Genomic DNA, 21,286 nt, shown 5'->3' with positions numbered 1-21,286 from the left:
CAACTTTAAAGAATTGTACATACTATTTTCGAAACAACACCGCAAAAATATATATTTACTGTATATATTTATTGTTTCATAAGGACCTGCCATTCAAAATAATTCTCAGGGAATATTTGTATAGGAATATGAATGAGTCTAATTTAAAATTTAAAATCCAAAATAAATAGAGCTTAACTTTATCTTAAGCAACCTTAAAAAAACACTAATGCATTAATACCAACACCACAATTCCCTGAAAAATATTTTTGTAGTATTCCATTGTTTCACCAAAAAAACTAATGTCCCATTCCTGATTTAGTCCTAACAGAGTTTTTGTTTTTAATTTGTAGATCCAAATCCCAGCTCTGGATGACAACATTACAATATTAATAACTTTTACACTTTTTTTTATTATTAATTAAACTATTAAAATGCCTCATTACATTAGAATCTTTGTTATCATTTTTAATATCTCTCATATGTTCACCTACTCTTGATCTCAATTGCCTTGAGGTTTATCCTACATTCTGCTCATTACAAAATAGACAATCTAATAAGTATACTACTATTTGCATGGTATTTCATCCTAAATTCTATTTGGGAGACGGAACTCCTAAAAGTGTCACCACCAAGTGCCACAGAGGTTACATTACACTTAAAGGTTCCCTTCGTTTTTAGCCAGTTTGCCATAGAATCCTTCCTACTAAGGTCATAGCTTAATTACAAGAGTTAAAGGGACACTGAACTCAATTTTTTTCTTTTGTGATTCAGATAGAGCATGCAATTTTAAGCAACTTTCTAATTTACTCCTATTATCAACTTTTTTTCGTTCTCTTGCTATCTCTATTTGAAAAAGAAGGCATCTAAGCTTTTTTTTGGTTTAGAACTCTGGACATCACTTTTTTATTGGTGGATGAATTTATCCACCAATCAGCAAGTACAACCCAGGTTCACCAAAAATGGTCCGGCATCTAAACTTACATTCTTGCATTTCAAATAAAGATACCAAGAGAATGATGAAAATGTGATAATAGGAGTAAATTAGAAAGTTGCTTAAAATTTCACGCTCTATCTGAATCATGAAAGAAAAAAAAATTGGGTTCAGTGTCCCTTTAATTTGCCCGCTCAGTCGTTTGGGCTGCACCACGCTGTAGTAACTGAGCTGTGTTTGCTCTCACACAAGCCCCTCCTGTGTTTAGCTGTTTGTTGGAGACTGGGAAGAACCTGGAACAGCATTGTCTGTATCATTCACTTCAGGTGCCTACCTAGGTATCTCTTCAACAAAGAATATCATGGGAACCAAGCAAATTTGATCATATTTGAAAATTGGAAACTTTTTAAAAATGGTATGTTCTGTCGGAATCACAAAAATTTTTTGGGTTTCATATCCCTTTAAAATAAGAGAACGGCTTTAAGTTGCAGGTAGAGAGAAAACAATGGTGTGTAGTAACCTGTTACTGTAGATGTACCAAGCAGTTTAATGTCCCTTTAAAATAAGTTCTAAACAAAATAAACTATGAGGTGTTGGTTTGGCAAACAACTTAAAATTCAAATAATTAGAGGGGCATGAAACCCAATTATTTTCTTTCAGGATTCAGATAGAGAACAAGCAATTTTCCAATTTACTTCTATTATCAAATTTGCTTCATTCTCTTGATATCCTTTGCTGAAGGAACAGCATTGCACTACTGGCTGCTAGCTGAGCACATCTAGTCAGCCAATCACAAGACACAAAAGTGTGCAGGCCCCAGCTAGCTCTCACTAGTCTAGGATATTTACATATTCGTTTTTCAACAGTGGATACTAAGAGAACAAAACACATTTGAAAATACAAGTGAATTTCAACGTGTCTTAAAATGACGCTCCATTTGAATCATACAAGTTTAATTTGGACTTTCCTATCCATTTAAAGTAGTTTAAGCAAACTTGTATACAAGAAAGAAAAAGCACAACGTCCGTAACATATCGCCTACTTCCTATCTTCTCCTCAATATATATTTGTTGGGAACAAAATACAATTTGCAGTGCTTACATGTAACAAACAGCATTTTATTGGGTTCTTAGAAGGACATTAAAGGAAAAGACAAAATGTAACTTGAATTATTCAGGGCGTGCAATTTTAAGCAATTTTCCAATTTACTTCTATTATCAAATGTACTTTGTTGAAGAGTAAACCTAGGGAGGCTGATAGGAGCTCTGGAGCGTGCACGTATCTTTCGCACTCTGTAACAGCAGAGCTTGCAACAATGTTTGTAGCAATGTTCTACATACAGACTCTCCTAAGCACCTATCAGTCCACCTAGGTTTACTCTTCAAGAAAGTTTAAAGGGATATGAAACCCAAAATGTTTCTTTCATGATTCAGACATGATGCACACATTTATGAACAGCTTTCCAATTTTGCTTCATTCTCTTGGTATCTTTTCTTGAAGAAGCAGCAATGCACTACTTGGAGCTAGCTGAAAACATTGGTAAGCCTCACAAGAATCATATATGTGCAGCCACCAATCAGAAGCTAGCTCCCAGCTCCTGAGCCTACATAGGTTTGCTTTTAAACAAACAATACCAAGAGAGATGCTCTATCTGAATCATGAAAGAAAAAAAAAATTGGGTTTCATGTCCATTAAATTTTAGCCTTACGATCCCTTTAAACATCGCTTAGTTTTATGTAAAAAAATTTATTTTTCCCACACAAAAAGCAAAGTTTGCTAAATGCTGCAAAATTTGTGTAAACCAGATCTTTGTTTTGCAGCATTTGCAGGTTTGCTTTTTGGCCAGCTGGTGATTGGACTATAAAGAGGTTGGATGCTGTAGGTGCCGCAGACAAATCAGTTTAGTATTAATGGTTGTGCACTGTGCTTTGTACTGTTCTCTCTCATGGGCTCTCACATTCACCTTACACAGATTGAAGATCTGTCACAGCAAGTTCACAAAGCAGCGGCGGAGAAGTTTAAAGTCCCCATGGAGCACTCACCACTCATTACTGAGAGCGCTCCTACGCTCACCATAAAGGAGGAGAGTGAGGAAGAAGAGGAGGTAAGCTCTAGAACGTTTAAATAGAAAATAAAAATTATTCCCTGCAATGTGCTACTGTATGTATCTGAGTGCAGCTCTGGTCAACTCTTATTGCGAATTAAAGCTGCTCTTACAGATGCGCATTGTGAGTTACACTGTCAGGCACTCAGTAGTAAACCCAGTTGTTGATGTTATTTAATTAACAAAATGTACTCGTGTACATCACATGCGTAGCTGTAAGAGCGTTCAGTCGCTCATCCGCACATGAGTATTGGATTAACAATGATATTCATCCTTATTGTTATAGCCAAAACTTCATGATTACATTTTCTTCATTCTTCTGAGGTATTTATCACTTGATGAGTAGTAAAGGTTTGCTCAGATCCCCAGCATCAATTAATTTACTAGCCACTATATGTGCAACAATCCATACGATAATATATATCTAACAATCACTGGGTAGTCAGCATATACCACAGGCTTGGTCCAATACTATGGCCATGGCAGTAGAAAGAAAGGAGATACTTACTTTCCAGGGTTACACATAATCCTATGAAAGTGCTGATCATGATAAAAAGTCTACGCGTTTCGGCATAGAGCTGTAGTCATGGTTTGTATTGGTCAATAAACATGACATCCCTATATTTATTAATTAGTATAGTAATCTCATGTTTACTGACCAATAGGCAATGTTTTAATGTTTTATATGTGAGCTAAACACAGTCTCTACAAGCCATGGCTACAGCTCTATGCCGAAACGTGTTGGCTTTTTATCATGACCAGCACTTTCTGCATGTACTCTCAAGTTTTTACCATTTGATTTAATAAAAGCTAAGTTAAGAAGATTGCTATCTGGAACATGTCTTCATTTGCTGTATTTATCACTTGGTCATCGATAGATGGATTCAAGTGAATGTTTATATACTACGCAAGAAGAACATATCCTTTACTTTATATCTGACATACGTCTTATTAACACATTGTAAGATTTTGCAATAATTGACACAAATCTTATATAACTGACACATAATAATTTTGACAAACATTAAATCTTACTGAGAAAATTGCTTCAGAGATCTTCACCTTCCCCCATTTTGTCCTACTGTCCTTTCCTACCACTTCACTAAATGTCCCAGTAATTTATCCCAAATTATACTAGCCAGCCATATACCCACACTGCTCTAACCCCGCCCATGTCATATACAGCCACATCCATTGCACACTAAATTATACCCTATGTTGTGACCACACCCATAGATTACCCTGGCTCCACCCCCAGCCTCTCAGACAATGGTGGCAGTTATGTGACTCCAATCTTAACAACATGACTCTTTTGTTATACCTCTCACGCTGCTATAAAATATTAAGTATGTGAATTTGGAGCCTTCGTAAGGATCCGAATGCGGAAGTATGTGCTATACGGCTTTTTTTAGGAGCCAGATTGATTTTTGTGCAAGATTTTCACGATAAAATCTGTGCAAATCCAGATCTTAACATAGTGATCTTGCACAAGAATCAATCCGAAAAGAGTTGAATAGCGCATACTTCCACATTCAAATCCTAAGTACTTAAAAATTGCTCCCTGGTTTAGATTTATAACTGTATTTATTTTGAAGACGTGGAGGGTCAGATGAGATACATTGGAGGACCACACTGTGACTCTCCCAGGTTTGCATTACATAATTTGTTGCAGATTACATTCTATTGGTGGGGAAATAGATGGTAAACTCACCTGCTAAAACACTTATTTCTGTGTCTATGTTAGTCCCAAAAACACATTTTATTGTTAGAGTTCATAATTTATATAATAAAAATCAGTTACAGATGTTATCCCTAATGGAACCCACAGAATTTAATGGCTGTAAACCTCTAAATAAAATATTCCAGATAGACGTAGATAAAGAAAATCCGCTTTCATACAAGTATCTAGACCTTTTTTAAAACGTATTGTCTCTTGATGTACACGATATAAACATTTTACAGAGCACACATGACTCCTACTACACAAATAGCTTCTAACATTCCCCTTTTTTCCTACAGGTGGATGAAGCTGGGCTGGAGGTGCGAGATATTGAGCTGGTAATGGCACAAGCCAATGTATCCAGAGCTAAAGCTGTGAGGGCGCTTCGGCACAACAACAATGACATAGTAAACGCTATCATGGTAAGAACATGGGATCTACTTCATAATAAACCCTGTCCTGTACCCTATGAAACAAGCTGGCACAGAACAGACCAATGGGGTTCATTTTCATCAAACCAGTCAGTTAATAGATATTAGATGAACTATTTTACTGACCGTAATTGAACAATTTATGTGCCATTACGGCTCTCAGATTTCCACACGCACAAACCATTCTAACATACAGTTTATAGTTGCATGTAATACCTTAAAGGGGTATGAAACCCAAACATTTTCTTTTGTGATTCAGACAGAGGATATCATTTTTAAAAACGTTTCCAATTTACTTCTATGATCAAATTTGCTTCGTCCCCATGATATTCTGTGTTGAAGAGATACCTAGGTAGGCATCGGGAGCGCTACATGTCAGGAAATAGTGCTGCCATAAAGTGCTCCTAAGCATACGTCTGTGCTTTTCAACAAAGGATACCTAGAGAATGAAGAGAATTTATAATAGAAGTAAATTAGAAAGTTGTTTAAAATGTAATCTGAACCATGAAAGAAACATTTTGGGTTTCATATCCCTTTAAACAAGCATTTACAGCCCATAATTGTCTTTACAGAGGGCACCCCTTTAACGTTTTCTGGCAGTAAAAATGAATAACTAGGGGTCGGTATAATCATCTATATCCGTTTGTTTCTTTTGTCATTTACTTTATTTATTTATTTGCAGGAACTGACAATGTAGCAGCTGGTTCAATGACAAGACTATAACGATCAGGACCAGCCCTCCCCCGCCTCTCTCTGTATAGATGCACATTTACTCAGATTAACTTCAACTCTGTATTAGAACTGCATATATTACCTTCTAGTTTGCACAACTGAAGCTGCTCTATAAAACCTGCCTGAAAATCCCAAACTGGTGTAGCATTGTTTTATTCTGTAATCTCTGTACAAGACCCTGAATATTATCACCAATATAAAGTTTTAATTTGGGTAATACAGCCTCATGATTTAGCTCCATAGATATCAATGGGTACAAACGCTACAACCATAGAGGCAAATTAGCAGGTTTAGAGCTACCAATTTTCATAGCATTCTGCTTCCAAAATGCATTCATAGTCTCATTATTAAGTTGAATGTAAACGCGATCACGATTTACGCTAGAATCATTACCGTGACTTCTGCGTTCTGGCTAACTATTTCGTGAAAGATAAAAGTTGCACAAAACACATTGAAAATGCAGTACAAAGTATAGTTACACTTATAATAACACTATCTAATAAAATAGTCAATAATAATATTGCACACAACATTTATAAAGGCTCAAAGATAGGAGGTCTCAGGTGTTAGAAACAAAGTCAGACAAAGGGCTTTAACAGACAAACATACATATACATTACTAAAGATATATATGTATGTTTATATATCTATATTTGTGTAATATGTATTTACAGACATAAACACATATATAGACATATATAAAAGTGAATTAGAGCCCTTTTATTCATATTTAATAAAGGCTTTAACTATGTATTCACTGTAACTATTTGACATTCCAATGTTCTGCACATAGACTAAATGTTATGTTAACATGAAAAGAGTGGGGGGAAATAGGTTGGGTGTGTGTATTATGTAAATAGATGAAAAAATCTGTAAGGACAGAAGATTCAGTTCAATAGTATGTTGTTAAAAGCTGCTGTGCAAATAGACTGTATAAGGTGTATATATGTACATACACTAGGATGGCGGTGTTTCCCCCCAAAACACCTCCCACCATTCAGATTCCAATGAAGCAGTAACAATCCACTGTAGATGAAATTTTGTAATAAAGGTGACTCACCATTCACTGCCTCCTCGGAAAAGGGGCAGCCTTGTTCTTAGGTGCTGTGTCCCCTATGTTGGGGATGTCCGTCCTATTCTGCTCACCTCCGGCTTTTAGCAATGATATAGCAAAAATGCTTTAGCTGGACATATGAAGTATTTCTTCTTTACAGCATCCGTGGTTTCCCAGCTGTCCCTTTAATGTTGCAGTCTAATGCAGCAAGCTTCTAGCTACCTCTCACAGTATTTATCCTTACCTGTGCTCACTGTCTGGCCTTTTTGAGAACTGCAGAAAAAATGTGTAACAGGAGCACCAGGTGAAGTGATAAAAGTATAAATTTGTATTAAATGCAAAAGGGTATATACCCCGGGTAAGAACACACAAAAAAGAAAAAAGTAACAAACAGATGAACAATGGCTGACCGGTTTCGGCTGTTGCCTTACTCCTAGCCTGCTTAAAACAGATTGACAGTTACTGCCTTAAAAACCCTCATCTGAGTTACCATTGGTTCAGGGGCACACGCCCCAAAATCTCAGCTTCATTCAATTAAATGATCATTAAATGACACCTGAATCTCTACGGTACATGGTTCACAAAAAGCATGCAAATATACAAAACCAAAATTAATACACCTTAAAACTCTTAGAGTTTCGAATAATGTTGATCTTTGTTCTGTTATTGTGTCTGAATTTGAATTTATGCATGCTGTGATTGTGTGCATGCTAAAACATATACCTGTGTACAAGTAGTTGTTAAACTTGCCGATCGCTCCGGCTGTGTGTGAAAATGCTTAATGTTTTATTCATTTAGGAGGGACACTTTAGTCCGTATCATATGCTTTAGTGAATGATATATATATTTTTTTAAAGTTTACCTTAAAATTTTTTTTGCTTTTAGCCTCGTTTGTTATCGTCCGCTCACTGCTGTGTGGCTTGCAAAGGGTGGCCGCCCATATCATTGTTCAAAACATTCTGATAGGTTGAAAATCGTAAGATTTGGCCAATCACCCTGCAAGTCTCACTGCACAAGTCTGGAACGGAGAAACACAGTTTCCTATTGGGTCCCTACGCTTGCAGTGTCCTCCTATTCGTGACATATGCATGTTTGTTAGCAACCGACTGTGGGTAAAATCTGCAATTAGCTTTTCATTCCATGTGGAAAAATAAGTTTAATGGGGTGAAAATATGACAAACAATGAATAGATAGAGAACTAAAGTCTAGGATCTACAAGATCCTAATACAAGATAATGCTGCTAGTTTAAGGAGATATTAAGGTATGATGTAAATAGCTATTAGTGTAATATCTAGATTGTAACTATCTAGCTTATAGTATAGTGAGTGGCCCCCATACAGTGTGCCTATTATCTAAGGAAAGATAGTTACCAAATGAAGATATTAGACCTGTATTATAATTTGAATATAAAATGGAGGAATAAACTGCATTGTGCAGTGGTTTAATTAAGGAATGATACTAAAAAGGAACAATTCAACTAGGGAAATCAAAAGATACCAGGTATGGCATTTTTTGATTTGCTATGTGTGGTGTGAACTAGCCTCGGTTACCAAAAATTAATTAAATCAAATTCTGAGTGGAGGCCTTCTGGAACTCTCGTTTTTAAACGAAATATCCAGAAGGCCTCTCTTTCACCCAATTTACGAGTCCTATCTCCCCCTTTGGTCTGGATGGATACTCTCTCAATGATTGTCCACGTAAAGAATCTCTTATCTTTATTGTGAACATTCGAAAAGTGATTGATTAATGGAGTGGTGAGAGCACCTTCTTTTATATCCAGCAAGTGTTCTTTAATCCTGACTCTAGCTTCCCTCGTTGTGAGTCCTACATATTGGAGCGCACAATGTGTACATGAGATCAGATACACCACGAAGGTTGACCTGCAATTCAGGCATAGCTTCTTTTGAAAATTCTCACCTGTGACCAGGGAACAAAAAGTATCCCCTGTAGTAACCCTTACACAGGCCTTGCAGGTAAGATGGTTGCACCTAAAGGTGCCATTAAGTCTTAACCAAGAAGACCCATCCGTCTGTTCTTGTTTTAATCTCGTAGGTGCAACCATGTTGCCTATAGTCTTGTTTCTTCTGTAGGTGCATCTGATACCCTCTGACACAGTTTCTTTAAGAGCATCATCAGCTAGCAATAGCTGGTAATTGTTCTTAATGATCTGGCATATCTGGGTATACTGCTGAGAGTAATTCCTCGAGAATGTGATTTTCTTCTCGATTTTCCTTTCGGTCTCTTTTCTATTCTGTTTTAGAAGGTCAGTTCTACTGATCTTGGTGACAGAATTCCTCTCTTTCGAAATAATTGACCTGGGGTATCCTCTTTCTAACAGTCTGTCCGACAGTTCATCCGCTTGTTGCTCATATGTACTGTAACTCGTACAATTTCTTTTTAAGCGGATGAACTGCCCTCTTGCTACACCCCTGAACACTCTCCTGGGGTGGCAACTTGAGGCATGCAATAGAGAGTTCCCTGTGATTGGTTTTCGATAGGTCTCTGTAATTATCTTGTGGCCTGCTACTCCTTTGAGCGTAATATCTAGAAAATTTACTTTGTGTTGTTGAATCTCTGAGGTAAAGCTGATTCCCACAGTATTGTTATTTAATCCCTTCACAAATTCCTCCAAATCCTGAAGAGGACCTTGCCAGATGAAAAGAAGGTCATCTATAAAGTGCCTGTACCACACTATCCCCTGCCTGAAGGGATTCCTCTCTCCAAAGACGTGGGAGAGCTCCCACCACCCCATGAAGAGGTTGGCATAGGAGGGGGCAAACTTGGCCCCCATTGCCGTCCCACGCCTCTGGAGATAGAATTTCCCCTCAAACAGGAAATAATTGTGAGTCAGGAGGAATTTGGTTACCCTCAGTACGTAATCTATAAAATCCTGATCATGTGTATTTTTTCTAGATAGAAAAAATTCCAGGGCCTCAAGGCCTTTCTCATGGGGTATGGTGGAGTACAGGGATCTTACATCCACTGTCAACCATTTGAAGTTGCTCTGCCAGGTGATTTCAGAGAGTAAGTTTAGTACATGCTTCGTGTCTGACAGGTAACTCCAAAGGGTGCTTACCATGGGTTGTAGGATACCATCCAGCCATTCTGACAAGTGCTCTAGGAGGGAACCAATTCCGCTTACAATTGGTCTCCCTTGAACATTCTCTATAGACTTGTGAATCTTGGGTAGGTGATTAAACACAGGAATGCCAGGATTTTGTATCAGAAGATAATTCTTGGTTTCCTGATCCATATAACCCATCTCTACCCCATCGTCCACAAGGGAGACCAATTGTCGCTGGAATTGGCGTGTAGGATCTTGTGACAATATTATGTAATCCTGTTCTATACTTAATTGCCTAAGGGCCTCTTTAATGAAATCCTCCCTATCTAGGACCACTATAGCTCCGCCCTTATCAGCAGTTCTAATTACAAGGTTTTTATTATTCCTTAAATTTTCCAAAGCTGTTTTCTGTTTTTTTGTGATATTTGAGTTAAGACCCCTCTGTGTAGTGTACTGAAGCTTGATCAAATCATTCACCACACGTTTCTGGAATTTCTCCAAAAGAGGACCCCTACTTTGAATGGGATAAAAGAGAGAATTGTTCTAAAGTGATGGTGTTTTAATGCTTCTTCCATCTGACAATTCTTCTTCTCCTTGGAGAGATTCCAGAACTCTCACATCACACAATTCCTGGAAATTTAGATCAGTGATGTAATTAGGCTCTAATTCGGAGCCATCAACAGATTGTGGACTCTCATCATTTCCACTTGAATCTTGGGTCCTGAAGAATTTCCTGAGTGTCAGATTTCGAATCATCCTGTTGACGTCTAACAAGGTCTTGAATAAATTGAAATCTGTAGACGGAACAAATGTAAGTCCCAAACTTAGCACCTCAAGTTCAGATTTGTTTAAAGTGTGGCTTGATAGGTTCAGAACATTCAGTCCCTGTAATGGCCCCTCCTCTGGCCTCTCCTTTGAGGGTATCTTCTCTGTTCTCTCGGTTGCTGCTGTTGTTTTTCTGGGTTTCCTCTTCCCCCCCCTTCTGATGCTCTTGGGGGTACCTGAAAAACCTGTTCTAATTGAGATTTTTCGGACTCTCCTGTATACCTAAGTGTCCCTCCTCCCTGGGAGGTCTCCTCTCTGTAATGTGACGTGGAAGGTAGAGTATCTGGATATCTGTTCTTCAGAATTGGGGGTAACCTATTTGGTCCTTCTTTTGGTCTCACTGTAGTTTCGTGAGCCCCAAATTCCTCACCTCCAGAGGACGAACCCTCATCCCAAGATTCCCCTTCACTCTCCTGAAAACTCACACGTCTGCCTCTATTGCCTCTAAATCTGTTGCCACCCCTTCTTCTGTTGTAATAAGGGACAGATTTATTTTTTTTCTTTCCTTAGGGCAAAACGATCCCGTCTGTTCCAGATATATACTCTGTTTAAATTATAATCTTGTAAGTCTCTTAGATATTTTGTGCGCTTAGTCTCCAATAGTAGTGTCTTTGCTTCTGCCAATAACTTTTGTAGGGTGGTGTCAAATTTTAGAAAGTTGGGTTCCTCACTCCTTTTATTCAATTCGTCTTGTAGTTCTTTTATTTTAACAGCTAGGTCTTCAATTGTTTTTAATTTATATTCACAGATTAATTTCAGCAATTTGAGTGAACATTGTGTTAGGTGATTGTTCCACTGTTCAATAAATGTTTTATCGTCCGTAACGAAAGTAGGAAATTTGTTTAGTCTAAGACCCCTCGGTATGAGGCCTAATTCTAAATATTTGTTCAATGTATTAACATCCCATTTCAACTGATCCTCCTTCAATAAGAGGTTTTCAACTTCTTCAAATAGAGCTATCAAACTATAGTTAGTTTTATTAAGAGAGAAAATTTGATTGCAGTCCCACGCTGCTGCTTCCCTCTCCTTGGCTGTCCGTAGAGAAAATAATGCTGGTGTCCTTTGTGTGTTGCTCTCTCCCTGCATACTTTGACTGCGGAGGTTAAGCTAGAAAATATAATTGAATACAGACACCCAGAGCTTGGCCAGAGCTCTTAGCAATAATGCTTATTGTTAACATGAAAAGAGTGGGGGGAAATAGGTTGGGTGTGTGTATTATGTAAATAGATGAAAAAATCTGTAAGGACAGAAGATTCAGTTCAATAGTATATTGTTAAAAGCTGCTGTGCAAATAGACTGTATAAGGTGTATATATGTACATACACTAGGATGGATGTGTTTCCCCCCAAAACACCTCCCACCATTCAGATTCCAATGAAGCAGTAACAATCCACTGTAGATGAAATTTTGTAATAAAGGTGACTCACCACTCACTGCCTCCTTGGAAAAGGGGCAGCCTTGTTCTTAGGTGCTGTGTCCCCTATGTTGGGGATGTCCGTCCTATTCTGCTCACCTCCGGCTTTTAGCAATGATATAGCAAAAATGCTTTAGCTGGACATATGAAGTATTTCTTCTTTACAGCATCCGTGGTTTCCCAGCTGTCCCTTTAATGTTGCAGTCTAATGCAGCAAGCTTCTAGCTACCTCTCACAGTATTTATCCTTACCTGTGCTCACTGTCTGGCCTTTTTGAGAACTGCAGAAAAAATGTGTAACAGGAGCACCAGGTGAAGTGATAAAAGTATAAATTTTTATTAAATGCAAAAGGGTATATACCCCGGGTAAGAACACACAAAAAAGAAAAAAGTAACAAACAGATGAACAATGGCTGACCGGTTTCGGCTGTTGCCTTACTCCTAGCCTGCTTAAAACAGATTGACAGTTACTGCCTTAAAAACCCTCATCTGAGTTACCATTGGTTCAGGGGCACACGCCCCAAAATCTCGGCTTCATTCAATTAAATGATCATTAAATGACACCTGAATCTCTACGGTACATGGTTCACAAAAAGCATGCAAATATACAAAACCAAAATGAATACACCTTAACACTCTTAGAGTTTCGAATAATGTTGATCTTTGTTCTGTTATTGTGTCTGAATATGAATTTATGCATGCTGTGATTGTGTGCATGCTAAAACATATACCTGTGTACAAGTAGTTGTTAAACTTGCCGATCACTCCGGCTCTGTGTGAAAATGCTTAATGTTTTATTCATTTAGGAGGGACACTTTAGTCCGTATCATATGCTTTAGTGAATGATATATATATTTTTTTTTAAAGTTTACCTTAAAATTTTTTTTGCTTTTAGCCTCGTTTGTTATCGTCCGCTCACTGCTGTGTGGCTTGCCAAGGGTGGCCGCCCATGTCATTGTTCAAAACATTCTGATAGGTTGAAAATCGTAAGATTTGGCCAATCACCCTGCAAGTCTCACTGCACAAGTCTGGAACGGAGAAACACAGTTTTCTATTGGGTCCCTACGCTTGCAGTGTCCTATTCGTGACATATGCATGTTTGTTAGCAACCGACTGTGGGTAAAATCTGCAATTAGCTTTTCATTCCATGTGGAAAAATAAGTTTAATGGGGTGAAAATATGACAAACAATGAATATATAGAGAACTAAAGTCTAGGATCTACAAGATCCTAATACAAGATAATGCTGCCAGTTTAAGGAGATATTAAGGTATGATGTAAATAGCTAGTAGTGTAATATCTAGATTGTAACTATCTAGCTTATAGTATAGTGAGTGGCCCCCATACAGTGTGCCTATTATCTAAGGAAAGATAGTTACCAAATGAAGATATTAGACCTGTATTATAATTTGAATATAAAATGGAGGAATAAACTGCATTGTGCAGTGGTTTAATTAAGGAATGATACTAAAAAGGAACAATTCAACTAGGGAAATCAAAAGATACCAGGTATGGCATTTTTTTATTTGCTATGTGTGGTATGAACTAGCCTCGGTTACCAAAAATTAATTAAATCAAATTCTGAGTTGAGGCCTTCTGGAACTCTCGTTTTTAGAGGCTAGTTCACACCACACATAGCAAATCAAAAAATGCCATACCTGGTATCTTTTGATTTCCCTAGTTGAATTGTTCCTTTTTAGTATCATTCCTTAATTAAACCACTGCACAATGCAGTTTATTCCTCCATTTTATATTCAAATTATAATACAGGTCTAATATCTTCATTTGGTAACTATCTTTCCTTAGATAATAGGCACACTGTATGGGGGCCACTCACTATACTATAAGCTAGATAGTTACAATCTAGATATTACACTACTAGCTATTTACATCATACCTTAATATCTCCTTAAACTGGCAGCATGATCTTGTAGATCCTAGACTTTAGTTCTCTATCTATTCATTGTTTGTCATATTTTCACCCCATTAAACTTATTTTTCCACATGGAATGAAAAGCTAATTGCAGATTTTACCCACAGTCGGTTGCTAACAAACATGCATATGTCACGAATAGGAGGACACTGCAAGCGTAGGGACCCAATAGGAAACTGTGTTTCTCCGTTCCAGACTTGTGCAGTGAGACTTGCAGGGTGATTGGCCAAATCTTACGATTTTCAACCTATCAGAATGTTTTGAACAATGACATGGGCGGCCACCCTTTGCAAGCCACACAGCAGTGAGCGGACGATAACAAACGAGGCTAAAAGCAAAAAATTTTTTAAGGTAAACTTTAAAAAAAAAAATATATCATTCACTAAAGCATATGATACGGACTAAAGTGTCCCTCCTAAATGAATAAAACATTAAGCATTTTCACACACAGCCGGAGCGATCGGCAAGTTTAACAACTACTTGTACACAGGTATATGTTTTAGCATGCACACAATCACAGCATGCATAAATTCATATTCAGACACAATAACAGAACAAAGATCAACATTATTCGAAACTCTAAGAGTGTTAAGGTGTATTAATTTTGGTTTTGTATATTTGCATGCTTTTTGTGAACCATGTACCGTAGAGATTCAGGTGTCATTTAATGATCATTTAATTGAATGAAGCTGAGATTTTGGGGCGTGTGCCCCTGAACCAATGGTAACTCAGATGAGGGTTTTTAAGGCAGTAACTGTCAATCTGTTTTAAGCAGGCTAGGAGTAAGGCAACAGCCGAAACCGGTCAGCCATTGTTCATCCGTTTGTTACTTTTTTCTTTTTTGTGTGTTCTTACCCGGGGTATATACCCTTTTGCATTTAATAAAAATTTATACTTTTATCACTTCACCTGGTGCTCCTGTTACACATTTTTTCCTAAATGTTATGTTATATATACCTATATATCTGTACCTATATATAAATATATGTGCGTCAATATACTGTGTATAGATATATTGTAACAAAATACCACCAGATATGTGTAGAAATATTTATTTATGAATAAATAAAACATTGTCAATTGCAGAACATTGGAATGTGAAATATTCCTATTTTCATGTCGGGTTAGCGCACGTGAGGATATGCGATCAGGTTTGAGACTGGGGTGTTTTTTTCCACTTTTATTTCTCCATTGACTTCTATACGAGAATACGTGAACGCGCACGTGATATTCTAACTTGGGATTTTTGTGCTCGTCGGGTAAGCATACACATCAGTTGTATTTGAATTTATTAGCTCTTGAGAAAGGCGGTGAATCTGCCAAAACACGTAGAGCAATTTTCCCTGTTTTTACTAAAGTTGCTTGAAGCTAAATCTGCTGAGTCTCTTCAATAAAGTGGGGTTTTTTTTGGCACTCATTACGGCTTCCTAGTGAGTAGATTCCTTTTAAGGTTTGGTGTAAAATGTTAAAGCACCATCATTTGTACTTCTTCTTAGAAGTTCACAGAGGAGAGTGAAGAGCCTACCTACCTGCAGAGCCTACCTACCTGCAGAGGCCGCCGCCGCTTAAATACTTCCGCTTATGCATCTGCCATTGACAACCACAATGTAGTAGATCAGACCCCAGAATAGATACATAGCCTCCTGCCTCCCAGTATGCCAAAGCAAACCACTGGCCCGATGCATTGCCCTACTGTATCTATTATGCCAGGTATGTGCTCATTAGACCAAAAGTAGACCAATGGCCCATGCACCCTTCTATGCTAAAAGTATGCCCCATCAGACCCCAGGACCAAATGCAAAGCCCTCTTACACCGCCACTTGTATTAGATAGTAATATACTAAGTCAGACCAGTTGCAACATTAGATCCCAAACCTAGACAAGATACATAACTCCATAAAGCACTTTAGACAGGGTATGTGCCACATCAGTACTGCAGACCCAGCCTCCTTAAGCTAGATAAATTCCATATTACCTAGAGCTCACAACCAGATGAGTGTGGGTAGGCTCATACACACCTATAAATGTCTTCACACACTATACCTAGTCCAAACTAGCTATTAATAGTACACAGGGCTTATTGCAGCAGGAGTCCCTACATTATGATGTGCCTGGACACTTCTATTCCACCCCCTGCTCATGCTTATGAATATTAGACTATATGAATGTGCTTGGAGGAAGCCGTGGACTACAATGCTACCAACAACTGTTTGTCCCAAGAAAAAAGTCTGAGACCCCATCATCAGTGAGACAATCTCCTATTTGGCATAATTAAAGAGCCCCCTCTGTTTTTATATATAATTGACAGTTTAAGAAATAGGAATTCCTCTCTAATTCTGGGTTTACTTTTGTAAAAGGTCATTGTAAAGCAACATTTTCTCCACTTCCTATTTATCTATTTTTCCCACTGGAGTGTATTAAATGGTTTACAAACTGCTCCTTTACTTTTATTTTGTCATTTGACTTAGCTGATTTTGCCTCTTGAAACCATTAAACTATAATTTAAATTGTTATAGATTGTTGCAAACACTGCTGCCATAGAGTGCTAAAAGACGTGCACGCTCCTGAACATTCCTAGGTATATATACTCTTTTAAAAAAGCATACTGAGAGAAAGAAGTTCATTTGATAGAGTAACTTGAGTTTCTTACAACTACATACGCATGCTATGAGAACCATAGAAGTCTGATTTTGACTTTCATGTCCTATTAAACATTGGGAATAAGATCATTTACAGTTTGTTTTTAGCAACAACAAAACAATGGCTATTTGGAAAAGAAAAAGCCGAGGCACCATGAAGCTGTTTCATATCATAAGCCACAATTCCCTCCCTCAGTTTGGGGTTTTCCATGGAAGAATGTGCAGATGTGCTATACACTTAGCTATTACATATTACTATTCAAGCTTCAGAATATCAAATGCTGGGCAGTGAGGGTTCTCTTCCCACATTGGACATATACAAGGAAGGAGGGAACAAGCTGAGCCGGAGTGAAAGAGTCTCACCTGCTGAACATTACCTATATGGGGCAGGACACAAACATTTCTGTATTGTGGTTTTCATTACCAGGTTCTGTTGCAGCTATACCTGAAGTAGCTCAGCACGACACATTGCTTGCTGTTATGTGTGGCTTTAAAGGGACAGTCTACTCCAGCAGTTGTATTGTTTAAAAGATAGATAATCCCTTTACTTAACATTCCCCAGTTTTGCATAAGTTATAATAATATACTTTTTACCTCTGTGATTACCTTGTATCTAAGCCTCTGCAGGACATGAATTTTAGCCAATCGGTGCTGATTCTTAGATAACGCCACGGGAGCGAGCACAAGGTTATCTGTATGACACACATGAACTAACAGTGTCCAACTGTCAAAAAGCACTAAAATAAGAGGCGGGCATGAGAGCTTACCTAGGATTAGCTTTCAACAAAGAATACCAAGAGAACAAAGCAAATTTGATGATAAAAGTGCATTGGAAAGTTTTTTTTAAATTGCATGTCCTAACTGAATCATGAAAGTTTAATTTTGACTAGACTGTCCCTTTAATGCCAGGATTTGTCAGTAGAGGAGGTTCCAGGAAAACAAAATCATATCTTTATAACATGGATGTAACAGAAATCAAATAAAGTGCTAGGGCTTGCCGCTCCCTAATTTCACTGACAACAAATGTGCTTCATTTATCATTAGCTGGACACAAAAGGGGAACGTACAAGGGCCATAAAACAGCATGAAAATAATATAACATTTGAATAGTTTGTGATTGATAATCATAATGCAAGGCCATTAACAACTTAAAAACTCCACTGACCCTTTTAATCTCGCCATTGAATATTATATTCAAAACTTGTCCACCACATCCATCCTTCATATATGGCAGTGCCCATCTCTCCTTGTGTTCTGTAGCGCAGTGTTTCTCAACCAGGTCAGATTTGCATATCATCTGAACTAGAGCACAGGTGAAATAATCATCTGATCAGTAACCATGGTTACTAAGCCAGTTAGGGTCTTGAGGATCAGAAACACTGATGTAGAGCACAAGTTCAGCACTGCACAAGCAGGTAGAGTTCCGGTGAGGTCATGAGTGACACGTGTTGGCAACGGACGATTTCTGCTCACACTACGGTCTTCTATTACACACTTACTTGTAATAGGGTCACTATTGGCAAGAACTGATCAGATAATGCTGATAAGGGAGGAGAGGTGAAGGCTGCTGCACACAAACAAATATTTTTTAAAAATTATTATTTTAACAAACTTTTCACAATTTTTAAAATGTTGTGTGCGCTTCCTCCATCCAAAAGCTTCAAATACCATTACCTTCAATGATATGTAATAAAGCTCAATCTGTTTTATGGCAATTTAATTGGACACTATCGACCAAAAACAGAATTTATGTTTACCTGATAAATTCCTTTCTCCTACGGTGTGTCCGGTCCACGGCTTCATCCTTACTTGTGGGATATTCTCTTCCCCTACAGGAAGTGGCAAAGAGAACACACAGCAGAGCTGTCCATATAGCTCCCCTTAGGCTCCGCCCCCCCAGTCATTCGACCGACGGTTAGGAGAAAAAGGAGAACCATAGGGTGCAGTGGTGACTGTAGTTTTGAAAAATAAATTTAAACCTGACTAAATGCCAGGGTGGGCCGTGGACCGGACACACCGTAGGAGAAAGGAATTTATCAGGTAAACATAAATTCTGTTTTCTCCTACATTGGTGTGTCCGGTCCACGGCTTCATCCTTACTTGTGGGAACCAATAACCAAAGCTTTAGGACACGGATGAAGGGAGGGAACAAGTCAGGTAACCTAAACGGAAGGCACCACTGCTTGTAAAACCTTTCTCCCAAAAATAGCCTCCGAAGAAGCAAAAGTATCGAATCTGTAAAATTTGGTGAATATATGCAGTGAAGACCAAGTCGCTGCCTTACAAATCTGTTCAACAGAAGCCTCATTCTTGAAAGCCCATGTGGAAGCCACAGCTCTGGTGGAATGAGCTGTAATCCGTTCAGGAGGCTGCTGTCCAGCAGTCTCATAAGCCAATCTGATGATGCTCTTTAGCCAGAAGGAAAGAGAGGTAGCAGTCGCTTTTTGACCTCTCCTCTTACCAGAATAGACAACAAACAAGGATGATGTTTGAAATCTTTAGTTGCTTGTAAATAAAACTTTAAAGCACAAACCACATCCAGATTGTGTAACAGTCGTTCCTTCTTAGAAACTGGATTAGGACACAGAGAAGGAACTATAATTTCCTGGTTAATATTCTTATTAGAAACAACTTTTGGAAGGAAACCAGGTTTGGTACGCAAAACAACCTTATCTGCATGGAACACCAGATAGGGTGAATTACACTGCAAAGCAGACAATTCAGACACTCTTCTAGCAGAAGAAATAGCAACCAAAAACAAAACTTTCCAAGATAGTAACTTAATATCTATGGAATGTAAAGGTTCAAACGGAACCCCCTGCAGAACTGAAAGAACTAAATTTAGGCTCCATGGAGGGGCCACAGGTCTGTAGACAGGCTTGATTCTGACTAAAGCCTGTACAAACGCCTGAACATCTGGCACGGCTGCCAAACGCTGATAGACCTTTCTCCAATCCTTCTTGGAGAAAAGATAGTATCCTTGGAATCTTAATCTTACTCCATGAGTAATCCTTGGATTCACACCAGCAAAGATATTTCCGCCATATCTTATGGTAAATCTTCCTGGTGACAGGCTTTCTAGCCTGGATCAGAGTATCTATAACTGATTCCGAAAACCCACGCTTTGCTAGAATCAAGCATTCAATCTCCAAGCAGTCAGTTGCAGAGAAACTAGGTTTGGATGTTCGAATGGACCTTGAATTAGAAGGTCCTGCCTCAAAGGTAGCTTCCATGGTGGAATCGATGACATATTCACCAGGTCTGCATACCAAGTCCTGCGTGGCCACGCAGGAGCTATCAGAATTACCGAAGCCTTCTCCTGTTTGATCCTGGCTACTAGCCGGGGGAGAAGAGGAAACGGTGGAAAGACATAAGCTAGATTGAACGACCAAGGCGCCACTAAGGCATCTACTAATGTCGCTTTGGGATCCCTGGACCTGGACCCGTAACGTGGAACTTTGGAGTTCTGACGTGACGCCATCAGATCCAAATCTGGAATGCCCCATAGTTGAGTTAACTGGGCAAAAACCTCCGGGTGAAGTTCCCACTCCCCCGGATGGAAAGTCTGACGACTCAGATAATCCGCTTCCCAGTTGTCCACACCTGGGATGTGAATTGCTGATAGATGGCAGAAATGATCCTCCGCCCATTTTATGATCTTGGATACCTCCCTCATCGCCAGGGAACTCCTTGTTCCCCCTTGATGATTGATGTACGCTACAGTCGTCATGTTGTCCGACTGAAATCTGATGAATTTGGCCTCCGCTAGTCGAGGCCACACCTGGAGCGCATTGAATATCGCTCTCAATTCCAAAATGTTTATCGGGAGAAGAGATTCTTCCCGAGACCAAAGACCCTGAGCTTTCAGGGACTCCCAGACCGCCCCCCAACCTAAGAGGCTGGTGTCGGTCGTGACAATGATCCACTTTGGTCTGCGGAAACTCGTTCCCCGAGACAGGTGATCCTGAGCCAACCACCAGAGGAGTGAGTCTCTGGTTTTCTGGTCCATTTGTATTTGGGGAGACAAATCTGCATAATCCCCATTCCATTGTTTGAGCATGCACAGTTGCAATGGTCTTAAATTAATTCGAGCAAAAGGAACCACGTCCATTGCCGCAACCATTAGTCCTATTACCTCCATGCACTGAGCTATGGAGGGTTCTGGAATGGAGTGAAGAACTCAGCAGGTGTTCAAAAGTTTTAACTTCCTGACCTCCGTCAGAAAATTTTTCATTTCTACTGAGTCTATTATTGTTCCCAGAAAGTGAACCCTTGTGAACGGGGACAGAGAACTCTTTTCTATGTTCACCTTCCACCCGTGAGACCTTAGAAAGGCTAGAACAATGTCCGTATGAGCCTTTGCCTTGTGAAAAGACGACCCTAGTATTAAAATGTCGTCTAGATAAGGTGCTACTGCAATGCCCCTTGGCCTTAGTACCGCTAGAAGGGACCCTAGCA

The 21,286-nt window shown here is 38.8% G+C and overlaps 1 protein-coding gene across 1 annotated transcript in view; it reads left to right on the top strand.

Moving 5' to 3' along the window:
- Positions 1–6,036, top strand: part of LOC128659257 (uncharacterized) — a 70,098-nt gene extending 64,062 nt beyond the window's left edge. The window contains exons 7-9 of the mRNA XM_053712932.1: positions 2,886–3,017; positions 5,037–5,159; positions 5,851–6,036. Coding sequence (XP_053568907.1) covers positions 2,886–3,017; positions 5,037–5,159; positions 5,851–5,865 — 270 coding nt within the window. The 3' untranslated portion in view covers positions 5,866–6,036. The remainder of the gene's footprint in view (positions 1–2,885; positions 3,018–5,036; positions 5,160–5,850) is intronic.
- Positions 6,037–21,286: the final 15,250 nt, after the last annotated feature.

This window comes from Bombina bombina, chromosome 5 (assembly GCF_027579735.1).
Source record: "Bombina bombina isolate aBomBom1 chromosome 5, aBomBom1.pri, whole genome shotgun sequence".
In the NCBI taxonomy this organism is placed as follows: domain Eukaryota; kingdom Metazoa; phylum Chordata; class Amphibia; order Anura; family Bombinatoridae; genus Bombina; species Bombina bombina.
Note: the sequence above shows the minus strand (reverse complement) of the source record. Positions and strands in the feature narration are given on the sequence as shown.